This window comes from Mesoplodon bidens, assembly GCF_964165515.1.
Source record: "Mesoplodon bidens genome assembly, chromosome: 11".
NCBI lineage: Eukaryota > Metazoa > Chordata > Mammalia > Artiodactyla > Ziphiidae > Mesoplodon > Mesoplodon bidens.
Window position 1 is genome coordinate 75,691,743 of NC_138167.1, and position 23,763 is coordinate 75,715,505.

The following is a 23,763-nucleotide window of genomic DNA, read 5'->3' on the forward strand; positions in this document are numbered from 1 at the left end:
GTAAATCTAAACATACATTGACAGTATAGAAATCAGTCCGAAAGAGAGCAGGAGAGGAGGTAAAAGAAACTGAGAAAAAGCAGGAAATATCATGAAGGATGATGGTGGAAATAATTCAGAATATATCAGTGATCATGATAAACTCAGATTAAAAATCGTCAGATCAGATATAAGAAACACAGTCTAGCTAGGTGCAGTTTAAAGAGATACACCCCAAAACAAAGATGTAGAAAAGGTTGAAGTTAACAGAATGGGAGGAGGCATCTCGGGCAAATGCAAACCGAAGAAAACCAGCGAGTATGAGTATCAGACAAGTACCGAAATGGCATTGAAAGGAAGTAATGTTTACTATGGGAAGAGTTGCAAATTACAGTCTACGGACCAAATCTAGCCTCTAGTTAAGTTTTATCAGAACACAGCCACACTCATTCGTTTCCATGTATATATTTTTTGGCTCCTTTTGTGCTATGATGTCGGAGTTGAGCAGGTGCAACAGAGACTGTATGGCTCGCACAGCCCACATTGTTTACTAACTGGGCCTTCATAGAGGATGTATGTTGACTCCTGAACTTAAGCTGTGCTTATATATCAACATGGATGAGTCTCACAAAAGCAAGACTGAATGGAAAAAAGCAAGTTGCAGACATAGACTAATTATAAAAGATTTGAAAACACAAAAAATACTGTAGATCACTTGAAGGGATACACATGCACGTGGTCAAAGTCTAAAGAAATGCAGGAAGAATGTTATACACCCAAATCAGGGTAGTGGTTACCCCCTCCACAGGAGGAGAATGCAGGTGACATCTTAGAGGGTTTAGTTCCTAAGCTGCATGGTGGGGCTGTGGGTGTTGTTTGTATTATTTTTATACCTTTCTGTGTATCTTAGAACAGTAGCATGACACATTCTTTAGAAATCTTTTGTTTAGGTGTGTGATATTGATGATCCATGACTATAGGAAAAAATAGCAAAAGGGCTTAAGGGAGAAACATGCCACATAATAATTTTCACGTAGGAGAGAAGTTCCTAAAATGGAGAACCAGAGGGGCCACTAGAGGTCATGGAGTCTAGTCCTCTGCTTGGAGATGGAATCCCTTTTCCATAGCCCTTGCTAGTGGCCACCTGGCATCTGCTTGAGTTTGCCATGTGATCACAAGGCTGCCAGTTTTTATTTTGGATGGCCTGAGTCAGAGGGAGTAGGTAATTCCAAGAAGATGGTGATGATGTGTCATCCTAGCTCTCCCCTTTAACTTCATTATTTTTGGAAGCTCGCTTTTACATTCACTCGTGTTTGTTGATATCCCTTGTTGGTACTTGGTCCTGACCACAGGAGGCCACATGTGGTTCTACTGGTTCAAAGTGGAGGGAAGCAGTGCATGGCATATGGAAGGCACTGATATTTATTCTTCTCTATTTCCTCTATGCTTTGATGAAAAATTGTGATAGTTTTGCCTAGTATTTGATCTTTTGATATGATTTCTAAGATTTTCCCTTGAAACAAATGTACTTTTCTTTTTTTTTTTTTTTTTGCGGTATGCGGGCCTCTCACTGTTGTGGCCTCTCCCGCTGCGGAGCACAGGCTCCGGATGCGCAGGCTCAGCGGCCATGGCTCACGGGCCCAGCCGCTCCGCGGCATATGGGATCCTCCCGGACCGGGGCACGAACCCGTATCCCCTGCATCGGCAGGCGGACTCTCAACCACTGCGCCACCAGGGAGGCCCTGTACTTTTCTTTTGAACAGTTGTTTGTTTTTTATTAAATGACTTAAGATTAGGGTGTCATTAAACCATTACTGTATATAATTTTATTTCAAGTGCAGTTGCATATAATTTTATGTTTGGAACTTTAGGAAGCCTGATGGATTTCTATGCAGCAGTCAGAATTACAGATATTACAAAGTAATAAGATACAAGTTTAACTTTTGGTGGGAGTAGTATAAATGTCATGTGTATTATTAATTATTTGGATGACTAATTCTATTTGTCATGCATTGCTTTTCCCTGGAGATGGTGCAAAATATCTAAAGTCTTGGAAAAATGAAAGCTTCTTTTGAGATGAATAAACGCAATAGAATGACTTCCGCCCAGCCTGGTGTTAAGTTCCTCTAGTCTCCACTTGTCAGAGTGATATTTCTTGGTCTTCCCCACTGCCTGCCTTTGCTTTATTATTATTATTTTTTTAATAATCCCTGTACAATCCTCTGTACAGTGTCTGGCACATAGTGGGTGCTTATTGAAAAAATTCCTGAGGGTTTAGTAAGCGGGAAAATCAATTTACAAACATATTACACATTGTATGATTCCCATTTATATAAAGTTCTAGAAAATGCAAACGAATCTGACCGAAAGAAGAACAGCGGTTGCCTGGGGATGGGTGGGGATCGAGGGACTGAGGGAGAGGTGGGATTCAAAAAGGTGTGAGGAAATGTTTGGAGATGTTAGATGTACGCTTATTATCTTTATTTTGATGATGGCTTTGTAGGTGTGTATGTATGTCAAACCTCATCAGACTGTATGCTTTGTGGGCAATTTATTATGTATCGTTTGTACCTCAATAAAGCTATATAGTAAAGACAAAGAAATGAGGGAAGGACTCTGGTTTATCTTGGCTTGAGGTAGGTACCCACCCTGGAGGTGGGACCCTGGAAGTGGCCCAGTGCAAGTCAGGTGTTCTAGTCTGAACAGCTGTGGCTGGAGGGGTGGGGCAGTGTCCTGGAAGAGCCCAGAATGTGTGTGTTCAGAGGTGGGGAAGGGCCATTGCTTATCTGAGGGTTGGGGCGTGCTGGGCAGGGAACGCCATAGATGTTCACCTTCCTGGAGAAAAAGATAGGATGCCTTAGATACTTGGTTTCATCTTGGCATCTTTCGTTGGGCTGTTGCAGAAGTAAAAGTGGTTAACAACTGAATGGGTTTTGGAGATACTGGGGAAAACAGTTTCTGGCTAAAAATAGTTGCTTTTATTTTATTAAAATTTTTTTTAAATTGAAGTATAATTGTTTTACAATGTTATGTTAATTTCTGCTGTACAGCAAAGCGATTCAATTATCTATTTATCTGTATATCCGTATCTATATATATATATACACACACACACATTGTGTTTTTCAACATTCTTTTCCATCATGGTTTATTACAGGATATTGAATATGGTTCCCTGTGCCGTACAGTAGGACCTTGTTGCTGATTCGTTCTATGTATAGTAGCTTACATCTGCTTACCCCACCCAGCCTCCCACTCCATCCCTCCCCCACCTCTCTCCCTCCTTGGCAACCAGAGGTCTGTTCTCTATCTGTGTGAGTCTGTTTCTGTTGCATAGATAAGTTCATTTGTGTCATATTTTAGATTCCTCATATAAGTGATATCATATGGTATTTCTCTGACTTAACTTCACTTAGTATGATCATCTCTAGGTCCATCCATGTTGCTGCAAATGGCATTATTTCATTCTTTTTTATGGCTGAGTAGTATTTCCTTGTATATATGTACCACATCTTTATCATTCATCTCTTGATGGACCTTTAGGTTTTTTTTCATGTCTTGGCTATTGTAAATAGTGCTGCAGTGAACATTGGGGTGCATGTATCTGTTTGAATTATGGTTTTCTCCTGATATATGCCCAAGAGTGGGATTGCTGGGTCATATGGTAATTCTATTTTTAGTTTTTTAAGGAACCTCTGTACTGTTCTGCATAGTGGCTGTACCAATTTACATTCCCATCAGCACTGTAGGAGATTCCCTTTTCTCCACACCCTCTCCAGCATGTATTATTTGTAGACTTTTTGATGATGGCCATTCTGACTGATGTAAGGTGGTACCTCATTGTAGTTTTGATTTGCATTTCTCTAATACTTAGCGACGTTGAGCATCTTTTTGTGTGCCTATTGGCCATCTGTATAAAAAGAGCTGTCTTAAAATCTGTAAGGTCTGATAGTCGTATGCTCTTATGAATTGTCTGATCCCAAGTCACACTTGCTCCTCAGTTTTCTTTCCCTGACTGTAACTAATTATCAGCAGAAAGAGTATTACGTGGACATAATCATATCAAATAACATTTGTTGGCACGAAACAGCAGTCTAAATATACATGTGAAACTTGTGTTATGGTCAAATTGTTCCCTAACATATCAGTTGCACCAAAACAAATTCACATTTTTCAGAGAATGTGAAATTGTCAATGGCAGAACTGACTGGCCTTTGTCCAAGTGTTACTTCACAGAAGGAAGTTGTAATGTGGTGAAGTTTGCTAAGAGAGAAATCACCTATAGTGGGGTTTGTCTTTTTCTTGTTTTTTTTTTTTTTTTTTTTGGTGGTACGCGGGCCTCTCACTGTTGTGGCCTCTCCCGTTGCGGAGCACAGGCTCCTGACGCGCAAGCTCAGCGGCCATGGCTCATGGGCCCAGCCACTCTACGGCATGTGAGATCCTCCCGGACCGGGGCACGAACCCACGTCCCCTGCATGGGCAGGTGGGACTCTCAACCACTGCACCACCAGGGAAGCCCCCTCTTGTTATTTTTTAATTGACAGTTACAGATGAGAAATTTAAGGGTTTAAAATTTGGCTGTGGAATCTTGAGTTCATTTGTGGAAACAGTGGGGGGGATGTAAATACTGCTTCACCTTAGATACGAGTCCCTACACTTTTATTTTTCATGTATTTTCAGTCTATATGTATACTTTTAAAAAAATTTTATTTTATTTATTTATTTTTGGCTGCGTTGGGTCTTCGTTGCTGCATGGGCTTTCTCTGGTTGCAGCGAGCTGGGGCTACTCTTTGTTGAGGTGCGTGGGCTTCTCGTTGCGGTGGCTTCTCTTGTTGCAGGGCACGGGCTCTAGGCGCGCAGGCTTCAGTAGTTGTGGCACAAGGGCTCAGTAGTTGTGGCTTGCGGGCTCTAGAGCGCAGGCTCAGTAGTTGTGGCACATGGGCTTAGTTGCTCCATGGCATGTGGGATCTTCCCGTACCAGGGCTTTAACCCATGTCCCGTGCCTTGGCAGGCGGATTCTTAACCACTGCTCCACCAGGGAAGCCCCTATATGTATACTTCTAAAAGAAATTTTGAAACTTTGTTTTCAATCTACATGTGACCTTTAAAAAGAGAATTTGAATCTGTGTTAAGTGAATATGAACTAATTCATAAAATATTTTGAATATTAATATTCATGAAATATAGGAGTATTATGAAATATAAGCAGAAGTTAAGATTTGATCAAATTAGGGAAAATAAATATGTGAAATCTGCTCTAACTTTTGTTGATATAGGAACATAGAAATATGTCACGAGCTAAGAAATGTGACCTCGAGCTGGTAACCTTGTCTCATCTTCATTTTCCTCCTGTAAAGTGGGGATAATAACTAGTGTCTCATGTTAAGTGGGGTCCGTTCACATTGTTTCATATGGTGCCTGGCACATCGCAAATGCACATAATTATTAGCCACTAGAATAACTTGTTGGTCCATTGAGAACTGGGAAGATTCAAAGAAAGCTTTATGGGCTTCCCTGGTGGCGCAGTGGTTGAGAGTCCGCCTGCCGATGCAGGGGACACGGGTTCGTGCCCCGGTCCGGGAAGATCCCACATGCCGCGGAGTGGCTGGGCCTGTGAGCCATGGCCGCTGAGCCTGCGCGTCCAGAGCCTGTGCTCCACAACGGAAGAGGCCGCAGCAGTGAGAGGCCCGTGTACCGCCAAAAAAAAAAAAAAAAAAAGAAAGCTTTGTGGTAGTATAGGCATTCCAAGGTCCCCAGGGGATTTGATCTAGGACCCCCGAGGATACCAAAATCCACGGGTGCTCAAGTCCCTTATATAAAATGGCATAGTATTTGCTTATAACCTAAGCATATCCTCCCATATACATTAAATCATCGCTAGATTACTTATAATACTTAATAAATGTAAATGCTGTGTGAATAGTTGTAAATACAGTGTAAAGGCTATGTAAATAGTTGCTGGCATGTGGGAAAGTTTTACTTTTTGCAACTTTCTGGAAAAAAAATTTTGGGGGGGAATATTTTCATTCTGCAGTTGGTTGAATTTGTGAATGTGGAACCCAAGGATATGGAGGGCTGACTGTAAATGGGGGAAAAAGGAGGCTTTTCTTCTGTTTTTTGAAGCTCTAAAATTCTCTGGGAAAAGGTTTTTTTCCCCCCATTTTTCTCTTCTTCCTTTTTTTCTTCAGGGGCTTCATATCTTTATATTCTTTTTCTAGGAGAGCAGCTTGATGTCTACGGCATATTCCAAAAAGAATAAGTCTAATTAATTAAAGAAAAATGACATCTTAATGTCTCTGGGACTGTGGCTTTTCCATTACCAAAAAATTGAACTTTAAGGATATTCGAGTGCACTTCAGCTTTTCTGTTTGAACATTTTCCTGTTAACATGTTTGGTTCCTGAGTTCAGATATCTGAGATGTGTATGTTTGGGCTTCCAAATGGAGCATGTTTTCCCCCAGGTTTTGCTTTTTAATATAACTGCAGTGAAATCTCTGGGTATAAATCTTTATCTGCATCTCTTGGCACTTATTGCCACCCTGCTTTCCAGGAAGTTCGAACTGATTTATACTCTTATTAAACAGCAAGGAGTGAGGCTGCCCATTCCCAGCACCAGCACCCACTCTATGTTCTATCATTAAAAACAAAAAGGGTAGAAACCCCACCCACCAAAGAAAACCACATACAAATAACAGTAACAACAGCAACGAAGACACCACTGTAGTCTCATTGGAGAAAAATGGTGTCTTACTTTTCTTAGCCAAGTGACACAAGCTTATAATAGAAAAAAGTGTAATTGAAATAAAAACAGTAAAACCATTGATAATCCCACCTTTCAGAGAGAGCTACTCTTAACTGTCTAATTGTCTTATTTTTTTATTTTATTTTTTTTTTTTTTGCGGTACGCGGGCCTCTCACTGTTGTGGCCTCTCCCATTGCGGAGCACAGGCTCCGGACGCGCAGGCCCAGCGGCCATGGCTCACAGACCCAGCCGCTCCACGGCACGTGGGATCCTCCCGGGCCGGGGCACGAACCCCTGTCCCCCGCATCAGCAGGCGGACTCTCAACCACTGCGCCACCAGGGAGGCCCTAATTGTCTTATTTTTAAAAAAATGAATTTATTTATTTATTTGCTTTTGGCTGCATTGGGTCTTTGTTGCTGCGCGCGGGCTTTTCTCTAGTTTTGGCGAGCGGGAGCTACTCTTCGTATGGTGCACAGGCTTCTCATTGCCGTGGCTTCTCTTGTTGCGGAGCGTGGGGTCTAGGCATGCGGGCTGCAGTAGTTTTGGTGCGCGGGCTCAGTAGTTGTGGCTCGCGGGCTCTAAAGCACAGGCTCAGTAATTATGGTGCATGGGCTTAGTTGCTCCATGGCTTGTGGGATCTTCCCGGACCAGGGATAGAACCCATTTTCCCCTGCATTGGCAGGCGGATTCTTAACCACTGTGCAACCAGGGAAGTCCCTGTCTAATTGTTTTAGTTTGCTTTTTTAAAAAAATAATTGGAATGGTTGAACATTTGTTTATTAGCCATTTAATTTCCTTTCTTTTTTTTTTTTTTTTTTCTTTTTGCGGTATGCGGGCCTCTCACTGTCGTGGCCTCTCCTGTTGCGGAGCACAGGCTCCGGACGCGCAGGCCCAGTGGCCATGGCTCACGGGCCCAGCCGCTCCGCGGCATATGGGATCCTCCCAGACCGGGGCACGAACCCGTATCCCCTGCATCCGCAGGCGGACTCTCAACCACTGCGCCACCAGGGAGGCCCTAATTTCCTTTCTTGTGAGATATAGTCTTTATCTTTTTGTTTATTGGATTTGTATGGCTTTTGCTTTTTTTACATTAAGGATATTAGTCTTTGCTGTTTATCTTTTAATTTTGTCTAATATAACCCTTCCCCCCCAAATTTGTGATATTTTTTGATACACAGATGTTTAAAATTTTTATATTGTAAATCTGTTGATATTTTTCTGTTTTGATTTATTCTATTGCTTTTACATTTGGAAAGTTATGTTCTATCCTGAGATGAAGTAAATAGTAGTCTATATATTTTCCCCACCTTTTTAATATTTAGGAAAAAAACTTAACTCTTTGATTCACATGGTATTTGTTTTGCAGCATAGTGTGAAGGAACATCTTACTTGACACCCTTTCCATATAGCTAAGCAGTGTTTATTTAGTTAGAGAGATAGACTATTCCAAGTGAATTTTATTCATCAGTACTCAATTACGGTATATTCTGGAGAACACAGAGTAGTAGATTGCCCACCTTGTTGAAAATAGGGCATATGAAGGAGGATTTAAGATTGGGAAGACAGACTGGAGTCTAAGTGGGGACTGCCTTTGATGCCATGTTAAAAGTTGAAATTTGTAGACAGTGAGAATTTTGAGTGGCTGAATATCCCTGAAATGAACTTTTAGCTAGGAGTCCTTCAGCTGCAAGCAATAAAAATAAAAAAGCCTGAGTCACACTGATTTAATTTAAGCAAAAAATTGAAAAGCTATTTTATGGGCTTGTGCAGTTGAAAAATCCAGAGGTAGTACCAGCTTCAAGCTTGCCTTGATCCAAGTTCAGTTGATGTCGTTGGGTGGATTCTTTCCGTCTCTTGACCTTGCTCTCCTCCCCACTGGCCTCTTTTTTAGGTTGCTAGAGGTGGCCCTTCATATCTCCAGATTTATATACTCTTAGGTCCATGTTTGGAAGAAACGAATGTCTCTTTCTTGAAATTCCCTTATAAATCCAGAAATTTCCTTGATTGGACTCATTGGTTCTCTGTGGCTACAGGGGACATATGAGGATAATTGGCTGGAGGTGCCTGCCCCAAATGAATCCGTGTTGGTGAGGGAATTCAGGGGTTCTCTTTGGCCAGGTTTGGGTCACATGATCTCCTCCCAGAGTCAGGAACAGAACCTCCCCAGGACCACATAGTCTGAATGTTAGGGAGGGGCGGTTTCCCAGAGCAGTTGAGCATAGTGGAGAAACAGAAGGTGTGTCAGTCAGGTTAGGCTAGCTTATGCTGCAGTGACAAGCGACACTAAAAATCTCAGTGGTTTAGGATTGGCAGCTATAACCACAGTTTATTTCTCACTCCTGTAGTCTCCTGGGGCCTCAGGCACTTCTCCAGGGCAGTTGCCCTCAGTGTGGTGGCCTGGCCTTCCAGGCTTCTCCATCTTGTGGTGTCTCCATAGCACATGTGTCCATGATTGATACAGCAGGGGAGGGAGTGTGCTCTGGTCTGGAAGTGACCCATGTCACTTCTGCCCACAATCTGTTGGCCAGAGCTGGCCAGAGTGGGACTGGGGGTGGTTAGGGGTGAAGGGGGGGGTAATCTTCCCCATGTGCCTGGAAGGAGAGAATGTGAGTCAGTACGAGGTGGCCCAGACACACTGGGTAGCACACACGCCCAGGGCTCACAGTCACTGCCTACCACAGGCTCCCTCGAGAACCTCATTTGGTCTGACTCATCCCGAATGCCTCTCCTCCTGACTTTACCTGACCTGTTCCTGGGACGGTGCTGAGAGTAGGGGATGTATCCCTTTAGAGCTTCCCAGTGTGGTGTCCCCAAGGGCCGAGGGACAGTCATGTTGCCTTTCTGAGGACATTAGGAGTATTCCTTGACATGACTCAGGCCATGTATTTCTACTTGGCACTGTCCCCACACACTGCTCCATTAGTCTGGGGGCCTTTATTAAGGGAGAATCATTGTGCATTTCTGAACATTACAGGGAACACAGTACTTATCAAAAATTGTATTTCCCAAACTCAGATCTTTACACGGTTTAAAAATCTTTCCTTGACTAGGTGGAAAAATGTCTGACTTCTATACCTAAGTTCTGATTTCATTCATACTCAGAAGTAAAGGTAAAGTTAAGGCAAGGAAGGAATTCTTCTGTGGTGATCTTACAAAAACAAAAACAAACTCACCAAAAAACCAAAATAACAGAAAATGGTGTAGTGGCTATGGAAAACAGTATGGTGAGTCCTCAAAAAATTAAAAATCAGGTTACTATATGATCTAGCAAGTCCACTTCTGGGTATATACCCTGAAGAAGTGAAAGCAGGGGCTCAAAGAGGTATTTGTCCATCCACGTGCATAGCAGCTTTATTCACAATAGCCAACAGGTGAGAGCAACCCAGGTGTCCATGTGTCATTGCAGCTGAATGGATAAACAAAATGTGGATATACATACAGTGGAATATTCTTTAGCCTTTAGAAGGAGTGAACTTCAACCCAAGTGTCCATGTGTCATCACAGATGAATGGATAAACAAAATGTGGATATACATACAGTGGAATATTCTTTAGCCTTTAGAAGGAGTGAACTTCAACCCAAGTGTCCATGTGTCATCACAGATGAATGGATAAACAAAATGTGGATATACATACAGTGGAATATTCTTTAGCCTTTAGAAGGAGTGAACTTCTGACACGTGCTCCAACATGAATGAATCTTGAAGATGCTATGCTAAATAAAATGAGCTACTCACAAAAGACAAATACTCTATGGTTCTCCTTATGTGAGGTACCGAGGGGAGTCACATTCCTAGAGACAGAACATAGAAGGGTGGTTGCCAGGGCCTGGGGGAGGAGGAATGGGGAGCTGGTGTCTAATGGAATGGGTGTGGAGTTGCACTTTTGCAAGATGGAAGGAGTTCTGAAGCTGGTCGGTGGGGATGGTCGCACAGCAGTGTGAAGTGCCTTAATGCCACTGCACTGTACACTTAAACTGGCTAAGATGGTAAATTTTGTGTCATGCATATTTTACCACAATAAAAATAAGCGCAGAACCCCAGGAAGCTTACAGCTGTTTCCTGTAAGTGGTCCACCGCGTGTCCTAGTGCTCTGTGGGGTGAGCAGGTGAGTAACCGGAAGCTGGTGCGTGTGCAGGGGCCGCGCAGTCTGCCGCCTGATCCCAGGAAAGGCGCTCACCTCCCAGCTCAGGGTGGCTGCCTTGGAACCCAGCCCTGGTCGGAGCTTTGGGCAGAGCAGCAGAGCTGTCTCTCCGTGTCTTTGTCCTCGTTGTATAGTCTTGCTGTCATCATCCGTCAGGAGCAAAAGGAATTCGCTGTCTCAATTTGTACCCACTCTCGTGTCTGCTTTGGGGAAGTACATAACTGACTAGTCAAGGGCCCTTCTGTTTATACTTGGAGTCCTCGGTTTAGACAGACCGTATTTCTCTGAACAGTTGGCATTCTTTTCTTTTGCCCTGTAGTGACTTGCGTTTATTCTTAGCACTTTTTTGAAGTGATTTCATGGGACGTTGAGATCCTTTTAAGCTGCTGATGTTCCTCGTGTTTATTTCGAGTGATGACAAATTAAACATGCACGCTTTCTGGTGATGATGTTCACGTGATTGATACACCTTGAGCTTGCCCTCCAGTGGGGAATACATTCCTGGGCAGCTTCTGGAGATCTGCTGACTGTCAGCACCATGTTCCAGCACAGTTGTGTTCCTTGAGGGCTTTACAACTTCTTCTCAGGTAGCAGAAAGGGATGTAGACTTCATTTTCAGCACCTTTCTAAATAGAAACTTCTAAGGTCAGCAGGCCATGAGAACTTCCTTGGAAAGGTCATTTGTGAAAGAAGAGCTTTTGGTCACTCTGTAAGCGATCCCGCTTCACTTCGTACAGACAATGCCATGTGGTCCCATTCGGAAAATGACATCCTCTGCAGTGGCCCGTTGATGATGTAAGGCCACATGGTCTTCAGTGTTGGATGCTGAAGAGCTTAGGACCACCGGCTTCTCCCTTCCTGAGGACTAGTTCTTGTGAACTGTCTGCCTTCGAGTTTCTTGAAATGTTACTGTCTTTCTTATCCTCAGATGGATCTTAGTTGTAAAAAAAAAAAAAAAAAAAAAAAGGCCAAGGTTACCATCTCATTGATTTTGACAAACTAAGAAGAAATGGAATTGTTGGTGAATCTTGGCTATTTGGATTTTCAGTAGACTTGGTCATATCTAGGTTGTCAGTGGGAGAGGAACTTGGCATCTTACCTGGTGACCATGAATAGGCTTCAGGGGTCAACCTTCCTGAAGTTTTCCACAAAATTTTATTTGTGTTTTTCTGTGGGGAGAGGATTCTATGGCTTCTGTCAGGTTCTCAAAGGGATCCAAGCCCCACAGCTATAGGGAGCCTTCTGAAAGGCTCAGAATACCTCATTGTGGCTGGCACGATGCCCTGATTGGAGTTGTCACCCTGTGAAAGTAGTACTTTTTGGGTATTTCAGGTGGCCTCTGAGAAGTGGATAAGGTGAGAAAGAAGTGAGCAGAAGGGAAGGAGGAAGCATTGTAGACTCTATGGTAAGCACTGAAATGAGGAAAGGTTGACTCCATTTTATTGAGAAAATAAGTGCACCCTTCTCAAATGCTTGTTGATTCCCATAATCCTGGAGAAGAGCATTAAGAGCGCAGATTTTGAAGCCAGACTTACCAGGTTCAAATCCCAGCTCTGCTGTTTAGTGGTTGTGTGTCCTTCAGCAAATTGTATAGTTTCTGTGTGCTTCTAGTGTCCTCATACATCAAGTGGGGATGGTAGAGCCTTCGCCTCATGAGTGTCATAAGGATTAAATGAGGTGATAGAATGTGCTTCTGAGCATATAGTACGTGGTAAGTGCTTAATAAATACTAGCTCTTACGATAGAGCCCGGAGGTGGCCCTTAGTAATGTGAAGAGTAGTAAAATACAGATAGTTCAGTTTTAGCAGTAAGATGTGGACAGTTCACTTTTCGTGTGCATGTGTTGGTTTTGTACCTATCACCAGGAAGTCAACCTGCCTTCAGCATTTGTTTACTGATGAGTTGTTGCAGGTAGATTTTGGTGCACAAACATCATAAAAGGTGGGAGAATGCTGTTACATGTCCTCTTAGCAAAATGGGACGGTCTGTGTTCTTGCTGCAAAATGTTGCGTGATGAGATTCTTTGTGTCAAATGACTACCTGTGAAATGACTGGATGAGAATATTGTACTTCCTTTTTGTCTTTAGAAATATATTGTGCAACCTCTGTCATTACCTGACTCTAGAGACCTGCTTTCTATCTCTGCATTCATCTTCTGACTCATCTAATAATTGTGAAATGTCTTCTTCTGTCAGTTTTATGCTGGAAAATAGAAAATTATGAATTCTCAGCTGTGTTCCATGAAAGCTAAAAAAATGACTGCAGAGATGGTATCTTCAGACTTCTTCTCTGTACCTTCCTGAAAATGATGTGGTACTTCGGGCAGGGCAATGAGGAAGCTGAAGGATGACGTTGTAGCAATGATTTGTTTCACTGTTGCAACATCTTGGGCAATCTCCTGTCATAGCCTGCTTTCTTTATTTAGTCTTTTTTTTTTTTTTTTTTTTTTTTGCGGCACGCGGGCCTCTAACTGTTGTGGCCTCTCCCGTTGCGGAGCACAGGCTGTGGATGCGCAGCCTCAGCGGCCATGTCTCACGGGCCCAGCCGCTCCGCGGCATGTGGGATCTTCCCGGACCGGGGCACGAACCCGCGTCCCCTGCACCGGCAGGCGGACTCTCAACCACTGCACCACCAGGGAAGCCCTATTTAGTCTTTTTTTTAAATCATAGGTGGGAATAATTGCTAGGTAATAATGAAATAATGTCTGCAATGATAAAATAGCAAGATGTTGGAAACTAAGATCACGAATCTCCCATACTGCATCTTAGATTTTTAAAAGGATCCAGTGGGCTCATGGAAGTTGTAAGGTAGGATGAGCTTTTGGAAAACCTCCAAGAAAGAATAAAAGTCATGAAAATAGCAATCCTCACAAACAGAACTGCTCAAAAAAGAAGCTCAAAACTAGCATAGGATCCAAGGGACCCTGATGGTATCCTGGGGATAATCACATTTCTAACAAACCATCTGAAGGAAATCATCTGAAAGGCAAAGATGAACATCTGAAGGTACTTAATGCTGTTGTTTTAAACAGGAAAAAAACCTAAGTGTGTAACATAGAGTAAAAGGTTGATGTGGCACAATATACCAGAATCTTATATAATGGGTTTTAAAAAAATAATAATTAGTTTATTTATTTTTGGCAGTGTCGGATCTTTGTTGCTGCGCGCGGGCTCTCTCCAGTAGTGGCGAGCAGGGGCTACTCTTCGTTGTGGTGCGCGGGCTTCTCATTGCGGTGGCTTCTCTTGTGGAACACGGGCTCTAGGCGCGCGGGCTTCAGTAGTTGTGGCTCGCGGGCTCTAGAGTGCAGGCTCGGTAGTTGTGGCGCACGGGCTTAGTTGCTCCGCGGCATGTGGGATCTTCCCAGACCAGGGCTCAAACCCACGTCCCCTGCATTGGCAGGTGGATTCTTAACCACGGTGCCACGAGGGAAGCCCTATATAATGATTTAAATTTATATTCTTAGAAAGTCTATAATGGTAGAACACATTATGATAGGATATTAAATTTAGAGTGGAACACAAAGCTGTGTATATCATGTGAGGTCAACTATGTAGACTACATACATAGAACAATATGGGCGGCAAATACAGGAAATGTTAATAGTTTTTTTCTGGGTGATGTTACAGTGGGTGATATTTAATTATCTACATGTTTTTCTATCTTCTAAAATCTCTAACTGGCATATATATATATATATATATATATATATATATATATTTTTTTTTTTTTTTTGGCGGTACGCGAGCCTCTCACTGTTGTGGCCTCTCCCGTTGCGGAGCGCAGGCTCAGCAGCCATGGCTCACGGGCCCAGCCGCTCCGTGGCATGTGGGATCTTCCCAGACCGGGGCACGAACCCGTGTCCCCTGCATCGGCAGGGGGACTCTCAACCACTGTGCCACCAGGGAAGCCCGCATATATTCTTTTTTAAACAAAAACAAATCTTTTTGTGATGTCGAAGCAAATATTTTTTTTATAACAGTCTTATTAGGATGTTATGTACATACCATACAATTCACCCACTTAAAGTTTCCCATTCACTGGGTTTTAGTGTAATCAAAACAGCTGTTCAGCCATCACCACAATCAGTTTTAGAACATTTTCATCACCCCCAAAAGAAATTCTATGCCCATTAGCAGTCATTCCATTTCTCTCCATCCACCAGTTCTAGGCAACCACCAGTCTATTGATACTTTCTGACTCTGATACTATTTGCTTAGTCTAGACATGTCATATAAATTGAATCATACAATATGTGGTCCTTTGTGACTGGCTTCTTTCACTTAGCATAATGTTTTCAAGGGAAGGCTAATCACTCTTGCACTTTAATTTACTCATTTTGTTTCGAAATCATACTAACCTTTATTTATCATAGGGTATAATGTATCTTTTCCCTTTACTTCTAGAATTGGTTCCTTCAATTATGAGCAACTTGTTGAATCCAGATGCCATCTTCTCAAACAATGAGATGAGCCTGTCGGACATTGAAATCTATGGCTTTGATTATGATTACACCTTGGTGTTTTATTCCAAGCACCTCCACACACTGATATTTAATGCCGCTCGGGAACTTCTCATCAACGAACACAGGGTAAGAGCATGGGGACATCACAGTCCTCCTCCTCTTCCCCATTGGCGTTTGAAGACTAGCAGCGAGCTGACCTGGCCTCATGCATGGCACGTTAGACATCACTTAGTAAATTGTTGCTGAATGAATGAGTAGATTTGGTTCTGTTCCAAATGACTCCATCTGAAAGATAGTTTTTTAAAAAAACCACTTATTGAGGTATGATTGACATGTGAAAGGCTATATGTATTTAATGTATATAACTCACTGAGGTTCAGGATAAGTGTGTGAAACCATCATCAAGGTCATAAACTATCCATTGCCTCCCAAAGTTTCCTCCTGCCCCCTTTATTATTATTATTGTGATTTGTGTGTGTGTGTGTGTGTGTGTGGTAAGAACGCTTAACATAAGATCTACCCACTTAGCAAATTTTGAGTATACAATACAATATTGTTAGCTATAGGTACTATGCTATATAATAGATCTCCAAAACTCATTTATCTTGCCTAACTGAAACTTTGTACCTGGAAGATAGCTGTTTGTTTAATAAAGAATCTTTAGACGTCTCTGACAAAAAGACTGTCCCAAGTTACTCATTAGTGGAGATTCAGCCGCGGACGCTTGCCCTCTCCTTTCTCATGGAGCAGTGACATAGGTTCTCCCAAAGCCTGATGCAGTGGCAGACTGTTGGGTTCTGGTTGGAAGAAATTCTTGAAATCATGGGCAGTGTTTTACTCTCATCACTGAATGGAATTGCGTTCTTAGATAAAGAATATTTGACTGTCTTTTGATGTGTAGTGTTGTTGAGAGCTTATAATAGGGAAGGAAGAAAAACACTCACAACCAAACGTGGTTTTCTCTAGTCTAGTTTGAGTACATGTTTCAGGAACCAGGATGAGAGGCATCCTCAGAGGTCATCTGGACCAGTCCCCTCTGAGAACCCCTGACAGCATCCCGAGGAGTGTGAGTGGAATGCCTCGCTCCTGGAGATGTTCTGAATTTGGGGAGGTCCTTCCACGGGTTGAACAGTTCTGCCTTCTTGCAGCTTTTACCACTGATCCCTTCTCTTCATTCATCCCTTCACACGTTCATTCTCCCTTTACTCAGTCCTCTTCTGTGCTGAGCTCTGTCATAGAAGCAGGGAGGATGAAGGTGAGTAGAATACAGGTGCTGTCCTTGGAGAACCAACAGTCTAGTGGGGGAGTCCATCCTGCAGGCAGGTAGATTATGAAGCCTCTGCCTGGTGGAGCCCTACAGACATCTGAACAGAGAGCTAGGCATATGCAGAGGATGGTTGGAACAACTTTCTCTGCCCGAGGGAATTGGGGAAACAACGAAGGAGGTGACATTTCAGTGGAATCTGGAAGGACTTTATCCACAGAGGTGGGCTGGGGGTGGGGGAGGTTGGGCGTGAGTAACCTAGAAACCTCAATCATGAAAACTGATGTTTTATACTTGACTATTTGAGTAATGGGCTGGGTGTTATATGGACCATTATGCCCTGTAAGACTTCTTTTACCTGTTGGATCATTCTTAGTTTTTCCAACCATTCTAACTTGGCGTGTTTTCTCATCTTTTCATCGTCTTGGTCACCCTCCTTTGTGTGTGCTCTGGTTTATTCCTCTCAAATGTGAGGCTCTGAACTGAAGATGTTACTACAGGTGGGGTCTGACCAGTGTGGACCAGAGGGAGCCCATCCCCTTCCTGGTTCTGGGTATCGTACCTTTATAAATGCTGGTAAAGTTTTGCATCCTCACCACTTGGTGCAGTGTTATTTCCTGATCCCCTCAGCTTTTGGTTATCAGTGGATTTAATAAGAAACTCATTTGTCCTTATTCAGAATGCAGAAATGGCACTTGCCAAAAATAACATTCCCTTCAGCCACCAAGCTTCTTTAGTTATGGCCACTTGATCAGATGTAAACCCATCTAGCCACTTGCCATCCAGCTGCATTTCTCCATTTGTTCAAGAGACTCTCCTCTTTGGTCTTACCCACGGTCCTTTCCCTTTACTTTGAGGATGGAAGCAGTATAAGAGCAAGGTGGTCGTGCTCTTGCTCTCCTATATGTCGGCTTATCCCATCTCCCCACCACCCCATTGGAGAGCGAGCTGAAGGGGTCTTGCACTGGTGCTGGCATTCTAATCCCAGGTCATCTGCAACGTTTGCTGTGACTGACACCACTTATAAAACAGAGGTTATTATACTAACAGCACCAACTGTTGGTTGTCTGCTCAGTGCCGAAAGCACAGGTTCTGGAGCCTGACTGCTGGAGTTTGAATCCTTTTACCACTTATTTCTTAGGTAATCTTGAGTAACTGACCTAATGTCTCTGAGCCTCAGTTTCCTCTTCTATGAAATGGGCACAGTTAACAGTACTTATCTCAAATGTTATTGTGATAATCAAAGGAGTTAATTTCTGTAAAATGCCTGGCACATAGAATACACTCAGTAAAGGTTAGCTATTACTACTATTATTTCTGATCTGCGTGACAGCCCTGCAAATGGATATTCACTCTGTTTTACAGTTGAGCAGACTGAGGCTTACAGAGTTCAGCTAGTAGTTCAAGGCCACAAGACCAGTAGGAAGCAGAACCAGAATTTGAACTTAGATTTGTGTATTTCCAAGGCAGTGATGCTCTCTTCTTTGTTCACGTTGCCTTTTGTGGGATTAATAACACCTTTTCTTTCTACCCTGTGGGTTTGTTGTTCATATGAAAATAAAATATTCATGAAGATTAAAAATTTATGAACTTTGGAGAGAAAAGAGAGATGAAATAGATGGGTAAAAGGTGCAATCAATATGATTAGAAAAGCTTCTAGATTTAAGATACTTATTTCATTCCCATTATGTCTGTTTGTTGCTTTGATAAAAGAAGTGTGTCCTAACACTAATTATATCAAGCATATTAATAGAGGCAGTTATGCTAATACAGATTTTTCTCTTGTTTTGGATTTGAAAATAATTCTTCCAAGATGCTCTTGGAAGCATTGAGTTTGGTGCCATTTTCTTCCTGCCAAAGGCTAAACGTACTTGTGGAGATGAAAGACATCTGCTTTTGAGATGCATAGTGATAGAGCAGTAAGCTTGCAATTGAGCGTCTTTCCCAAAAGCAAATGTAAATGTTCCAGCCCTTTCGTAATGACCCTTACTCTTTTTTTTCACGAGAATAAGTTTTTACAAAAATTGAAATAAACATTGGGTAATAACTGTATCTGTACTTTCATTCAGTACGTCTGCCCCAAGGGATAGAAAAACAGTGTTAGAAGAGTTCTTAATTTCGCCTCCCAGATCTGCACCCTCATCAGTGTTCCTGATTATTAATGGCTACCGACGTCCGCCCGGTCTTTCAAATCCAAAGCCTAACACCAGCCTCGACGCCTCAGTTCGCCTCTCTTCCACCTCTGATCTCTCAGCACATGCTGTCTCTTTTTTATAATAAACTTTTCCTTTTAGAAGAGTATTAGGGTTACTGAAAAGTTGCAAAGGTAATACAGAGAGTACACCCCATGACTGGTTTCCCTAATGTTAACATTTTACATTACCTTGGTGCATTTATCACAACCGAGGAACTGATATTAATTAATTAATTGTTATTGATGAAAGTCTGTACTTGCTTCAGGTTTCCTTAGTTTTTACCTCATGTCCTTTTCCTGGTCCAGGATCCCATCCAGGACACCACATTGCATTTAGGTGTCACGCCTCCTTAGGTTTCTCTTGGTTCTGACAGTTTCTTACAAGTTCCTTATTTTTGATGACCCGTCGAGGACTTTGATGGTTGTGAAGAGTCCTGGTGAGTACATTTTAGCATGCCCTTCTCTTGGGCGTTGTCCCCTGTTTTCTCATGGTTAGACTGGGCTTGTGGATTTGGGGAGGAAGACCATGGAGGTAGAGTTCCGTTCTCATCACATCCCGTCAACATGACTTACCACCGACGATGCTGGCCTTGACCCTCTGGCTGAGGTAGTGTTTACCAGGTCTCTCCACTACAAAATTACTCTTATCTCCCTTCACATGCTGTACCGTTTGGGAGGAAGTCAGTCTCTGCAGCCATGAGCTCTCTTTTCACTCATTCAGAATATGTCCTGCCTGTCTCTTTCCACTTCTCACCTCCCCCGCTGCCTGCACCCTGGTCCAAGCCACCATCCCCTCCCGCCCGATGGTGCGGTGGCCCCCTGACTGGTCCCCTGGCTTCTATTCTTGCCCCTTAGTCTGTTCTCCGTTCGGCAGCAAGAGTGAACCTTTAAACGTTAGTCATCTCAGTCCTGGACTCAAGACCCCCTCGAGCCTTCCCATCACGCTTGGAGTTACAGCAGAGGCCTCTAGTGCTCCTGGGCCCCAGGCTTCCCCACCAGCCTCCTCTCCTCCCACCTGCCCTCGCTCCGCTCCAGCTGCCTTGCTGCCCCTTGAACCGCCAAACACGCTCCTACCTTCGGGCCTTTGCACCTGCCCGTTCCTCTGGTGGGACCTCCTGCCTGGCTCCAGGCAACCCGAAGCCTTGCTCCTCATTTTTTTTCCCCTAGACTCTGAACCCTTGTACTGCATTCTTTCTGTAGTACTTATCACTGTGAGGCACTGTACCATGTGTTGATATGTTTATAGTTCTCCTGCCCACCGCAGAATGGAAACTTCTTTGGGGCAGAGGCGGTGTCAGTTGTTTTTGTTTTTTTTAGCTGCGCCATGTGGCATGCGGGATCTTAGTTCCCCAACCAGGGATTGAACCCGGGCCCCCTGCAGTGGAAACGTGGAGTCTTAACCACTGGTCTGCCAGGGAAGTCCTGACAATGTCAGTTTTGTTCACTGCCACATTCCTAGGCCCTGGCACAAAGTACGTGCTCAGTAAATACTTGACGTATTCATTGGATTCCACCATTAGGTGAGAGTATAGTGCTTGGTGTAGAATCGCTTGATACAGGTCATTTTGCCTTGGCTTCATGTTTTGTGTGGATTTTGGGGAACTTTGTTTCTCTAACTTTCTGCCCAGGAGGGCAATAGCATTGAGTGATTCCTTGGCACACGTGGCAGGTGTTAGATAAATGAGCCCGAATGTGACATTTGACTCAGCGCTTGGCTGGGAAACTTGCCGCATGCAGGTCAGCCTGGTGGTTCCAGGAGATGTTCTTGCACACGCGTGACCCTGGCCGTGCACTGGGAGGTAGCTGTGCAGCCACGTAGAGGGGTTTCCTGTGCCCGTTGACAGTTGTGTAGGTTTTTTACGTAAGCAGTTCACATAGTGATTGGGAGATCCTGGGGACACAGCCTCCCTAGACTCAGAAGTCGATATTCTGGCCCGCAGGTGCACGCTCTGAGGGCAGGGGTAGTGGGGAGAGCCTGACCCCCCGCCTCACCACGCCCCGTGCTGTGTGGCCCAGGCCAGGTTGTTTCATCTGGAGCCTCTGAGGTCCCATCTGTCAAATGGGCATGGTGGGGCCAGCTGTGCAGAGCAGCAGACAGTGTGCTCGGTACGTCGGTGCTACCAGTGAGGTAACTGGTGTTCCAATTCTGAGATCTCGGGAGAGAGGGAAGGACTTGGATGCTGGGTGCAGTGGATAAGGAGGGGATTGGGATTTTTGTGTAGTAGGAGGGACAGGTTAATGATTAGGAAATAGCAGGGGAGCCAGGCCGTGTGTTCTGAACCAGGGTTGGAGCTGTACCCGGGAGCCGGGCGCTGAGAGAGGGTGTCTCTGGCCCGAGTGGGAGGAAGGCTGTACCGACGGCTGAGGGGTCCCTGCAGCTGACAACAGGGGAGAGTTAAGGCCAGGGAAGCCGGGGGGCTGAAGAAGCTGGGGGGCTGAGGCCTCACCTGTGTGTGGGCAGATAAACACGGACTAGGGCAGAAGGGGTGCTCTGTGGCCTGGAAGTGCGTGGTCTGGGAGCAGAGGGCAAGCTGTGGCCTGTCCCTTCTGACCCCAGCTTCCCACCCAAGTGCACGAGCCGTCTCAGCCTTCGTACAGGGGCCAAGTGTGGGTGCTGTCTTGAACTTAGTACGTCGCTAGCTAAAACCGGTTCCTTTCTTCCTTCTTAGTATCCCGTGGAAATCAGGAAGTATGAGTATGACCCAAACTTTGCAATCCGCGGACTGCATTATGACGTGCAGCGGGTAGGTTGAATTCTCATCCTTTTTTACAGTTAAACATGCTTGGGAGGAAAATGTACTCTTGATGCTTTTCTTTGCTGAACGTGTAAGTTGATTTTAAATCATGTTCTTTGGGGCTGAAGAACTAAATTATCCAAAACGGCTTCGGATGAAGTCTTTTTCAAGAGACTGTATTGGAAAGAGCATGAAAGCATTTAGCCACTGGGAGACACTTGCTTATTTCCAATAGTCAGTCATTTTCAACATTATGAGGACAAGGTGGTTGTCATATCTTTTTTTGCAGACAGGCTGTTTCCTTAATGAGGAACTCAGCAAGCAAATCTTTCAGAAACATACAGGATGCTTCTTTGTTTATGACAACTTGATGTTGATAGGATTTATAATGACTCCTGGCATTTTCATTAAATATACAAATTGTTGTGCATTATTTACCTGTGTGTGTGCTTGTATTTTTGAAGGCAGTCTTGATGAAGATCGATGCTTTTCATTACATCCAGCTGGGAACTGTCTACAGGTAAGAGTGAGAGGAGGTAAATTTAATTTACCCGAAGTAACCAAGTGGCTTTGGGTTTCAAGACCCCCTGAGTGTTTAGTGATGGGAGAGCTGCAGTGTGTGTGTATCTGTGAATCATTCTCTCATTCCCCCACTCCCTCCCTCATTCAGGAACACTGATCAGGCCACTACCATGTTAGATGCTAATGGTTTGGCTTGTGAGGATGTCTTCAAGGAACTCGGGATGTAGGTTGGAAGCCACACAGGTAGACCAATCAGTGCAGTCCACGGTGACCCAGGTGATGATGGACGTGTGCTCAGCCATTAGGGAGCACTTTGGAGGACTCTGGGGAGGACGGGCTCTCCAAAGGTGATGGTGGCCACCTGAGTGAGGGTCCTGCAGAGGAGGTTTGGATGGAGAGGGATGGTGGGGGCAGGTTGTTGTTCCCACCATGGTAGTTGAGTAGTTTGGATATTAAGACTCTTTTCCTCCTGTTTATTATTGATAGAATTAGTAGAAGTACTGAGCTCGGTGAGAAATCTTTGTAACTTTGAAAGGAAGGGTTTTGCCTTGTCTAATTCTTAAATTTGTGGGTGGGATTTAGGAGTGTGGTTTCTATTTACATATATATTTGGTATTTTTCTTTCTGTTTTCAAATAATGTGCTTACACTTCTGTTTCCTAATTTATTCTGGACATTGTCCCTGCTGTGAGGGCTGAGGATTTGGCTCTCCTGCACACGCACCCCCTTTTCCAGCCTCTTCTCCTAACCCTGTTGAGATCTCTCTCTGATTGTTTCACTGTTTGCATTATGACTCTGTAGGTCTTGTCCATTCTTTTTTTTTTTTTTTTTTTTTTTTTGCGGTATGCGGGCCTCTCACTGTTGTGGCCTCTCCTGTTGCGGAGCACAGGCTCCGGACCCGCAGGTCCAGCGGCCATGGCTCACGGGCCCAGCCACTCCGCGGCATGTGGGATCCTCCTGGACCGGGGCACGAACCCCTGTCCCCTGCATCGGCAGGCGGACTCTGAACCACTGCGCCACCAGGGAAGCCCTGTAGGTCTTGTTCATTCTTAAGCCTCAGCCTCGTCCCTCTCTGATCCCCACAGGGTTGCTGCATCGGGCTGGCTTTCCCGCTGTGTGTGGGCTGTGTGCGTGAGCACCGCTGGGCCAAGGGGCGGGCTGGCTCCCCGCCGCAGTCCTGTTTCATACCCATGTTTTCAGATCTGAACTGGGAACCTTGTGAAAAGCTAGGATTGTTTCCATCGTAGTCACAGCAGCAGAACTTGGATAGTACTTACCATATACCGGGTGCCGTTCTGTTTATAGTAACTCATTTAATCTTCTCAGTAGGTACCACCAGGAGGTGGGTACTGCTATTGCCCCCGCCCCCCATTTAAAAAATGACACTGACACCCAAAGAGGTTAAATTACTTGTTCCTAGTCCAGGTAATCCCCCCAGCAGGTGAGGGAGCTGGGATTTGAACCCAGGGCAGACTCTTTCAGATCTGTGCTCCTACCCTTTCTATTTCTCTTATGCATACAGGGCCATGTAAAGTTTTATTCTGATTTCAGTGCTGGTTTAGGCCGCATTCGGGTGAGGCCGACCGTCTGCCTGAGCCTGGCTCCGGCAGGTCTGTGTGCTGCTCTGTCTGCATGTTTTGAGCTGGCATTTGGTTATGTGGGCCTTAAAGATGCAGCTTGTGTGGCCACGGGCCTGTGAACGTGTCTTAGAGGTGGCAGTGGC

General features: G+C 44.3%; 1 protein-coding gene across 1 annotated transcript in view; it reads left to right on the plus strand.

Annotated features, from left to right (window-relative positions):
- Window positions 1-23,763, plus strand: part of NT5DC3 (5'-nucleotidase domain containing 3) — a 56,475-nt gene that overhangs the window by 4,522 nt on the left and 28,190 nt on the right. Inside the window, exons 2-4 of the mRNA XM_081249891.1 lie at window positions 15,268-15,452; window positions 21,454-21,528; window positions 21,984-22,039. Coding sequence (XP_081106017.1) covers window positions 15,268-15,452; window positions 21,454-21,528; window positions 21,984-22,039 — 316 coding nt within the window. The remainder of the gene's footprint in view (window positions 1-15,267; window positions 15,453-21,453; window positions 21,529-21,983; window positions 22,040-23,763) is intronic.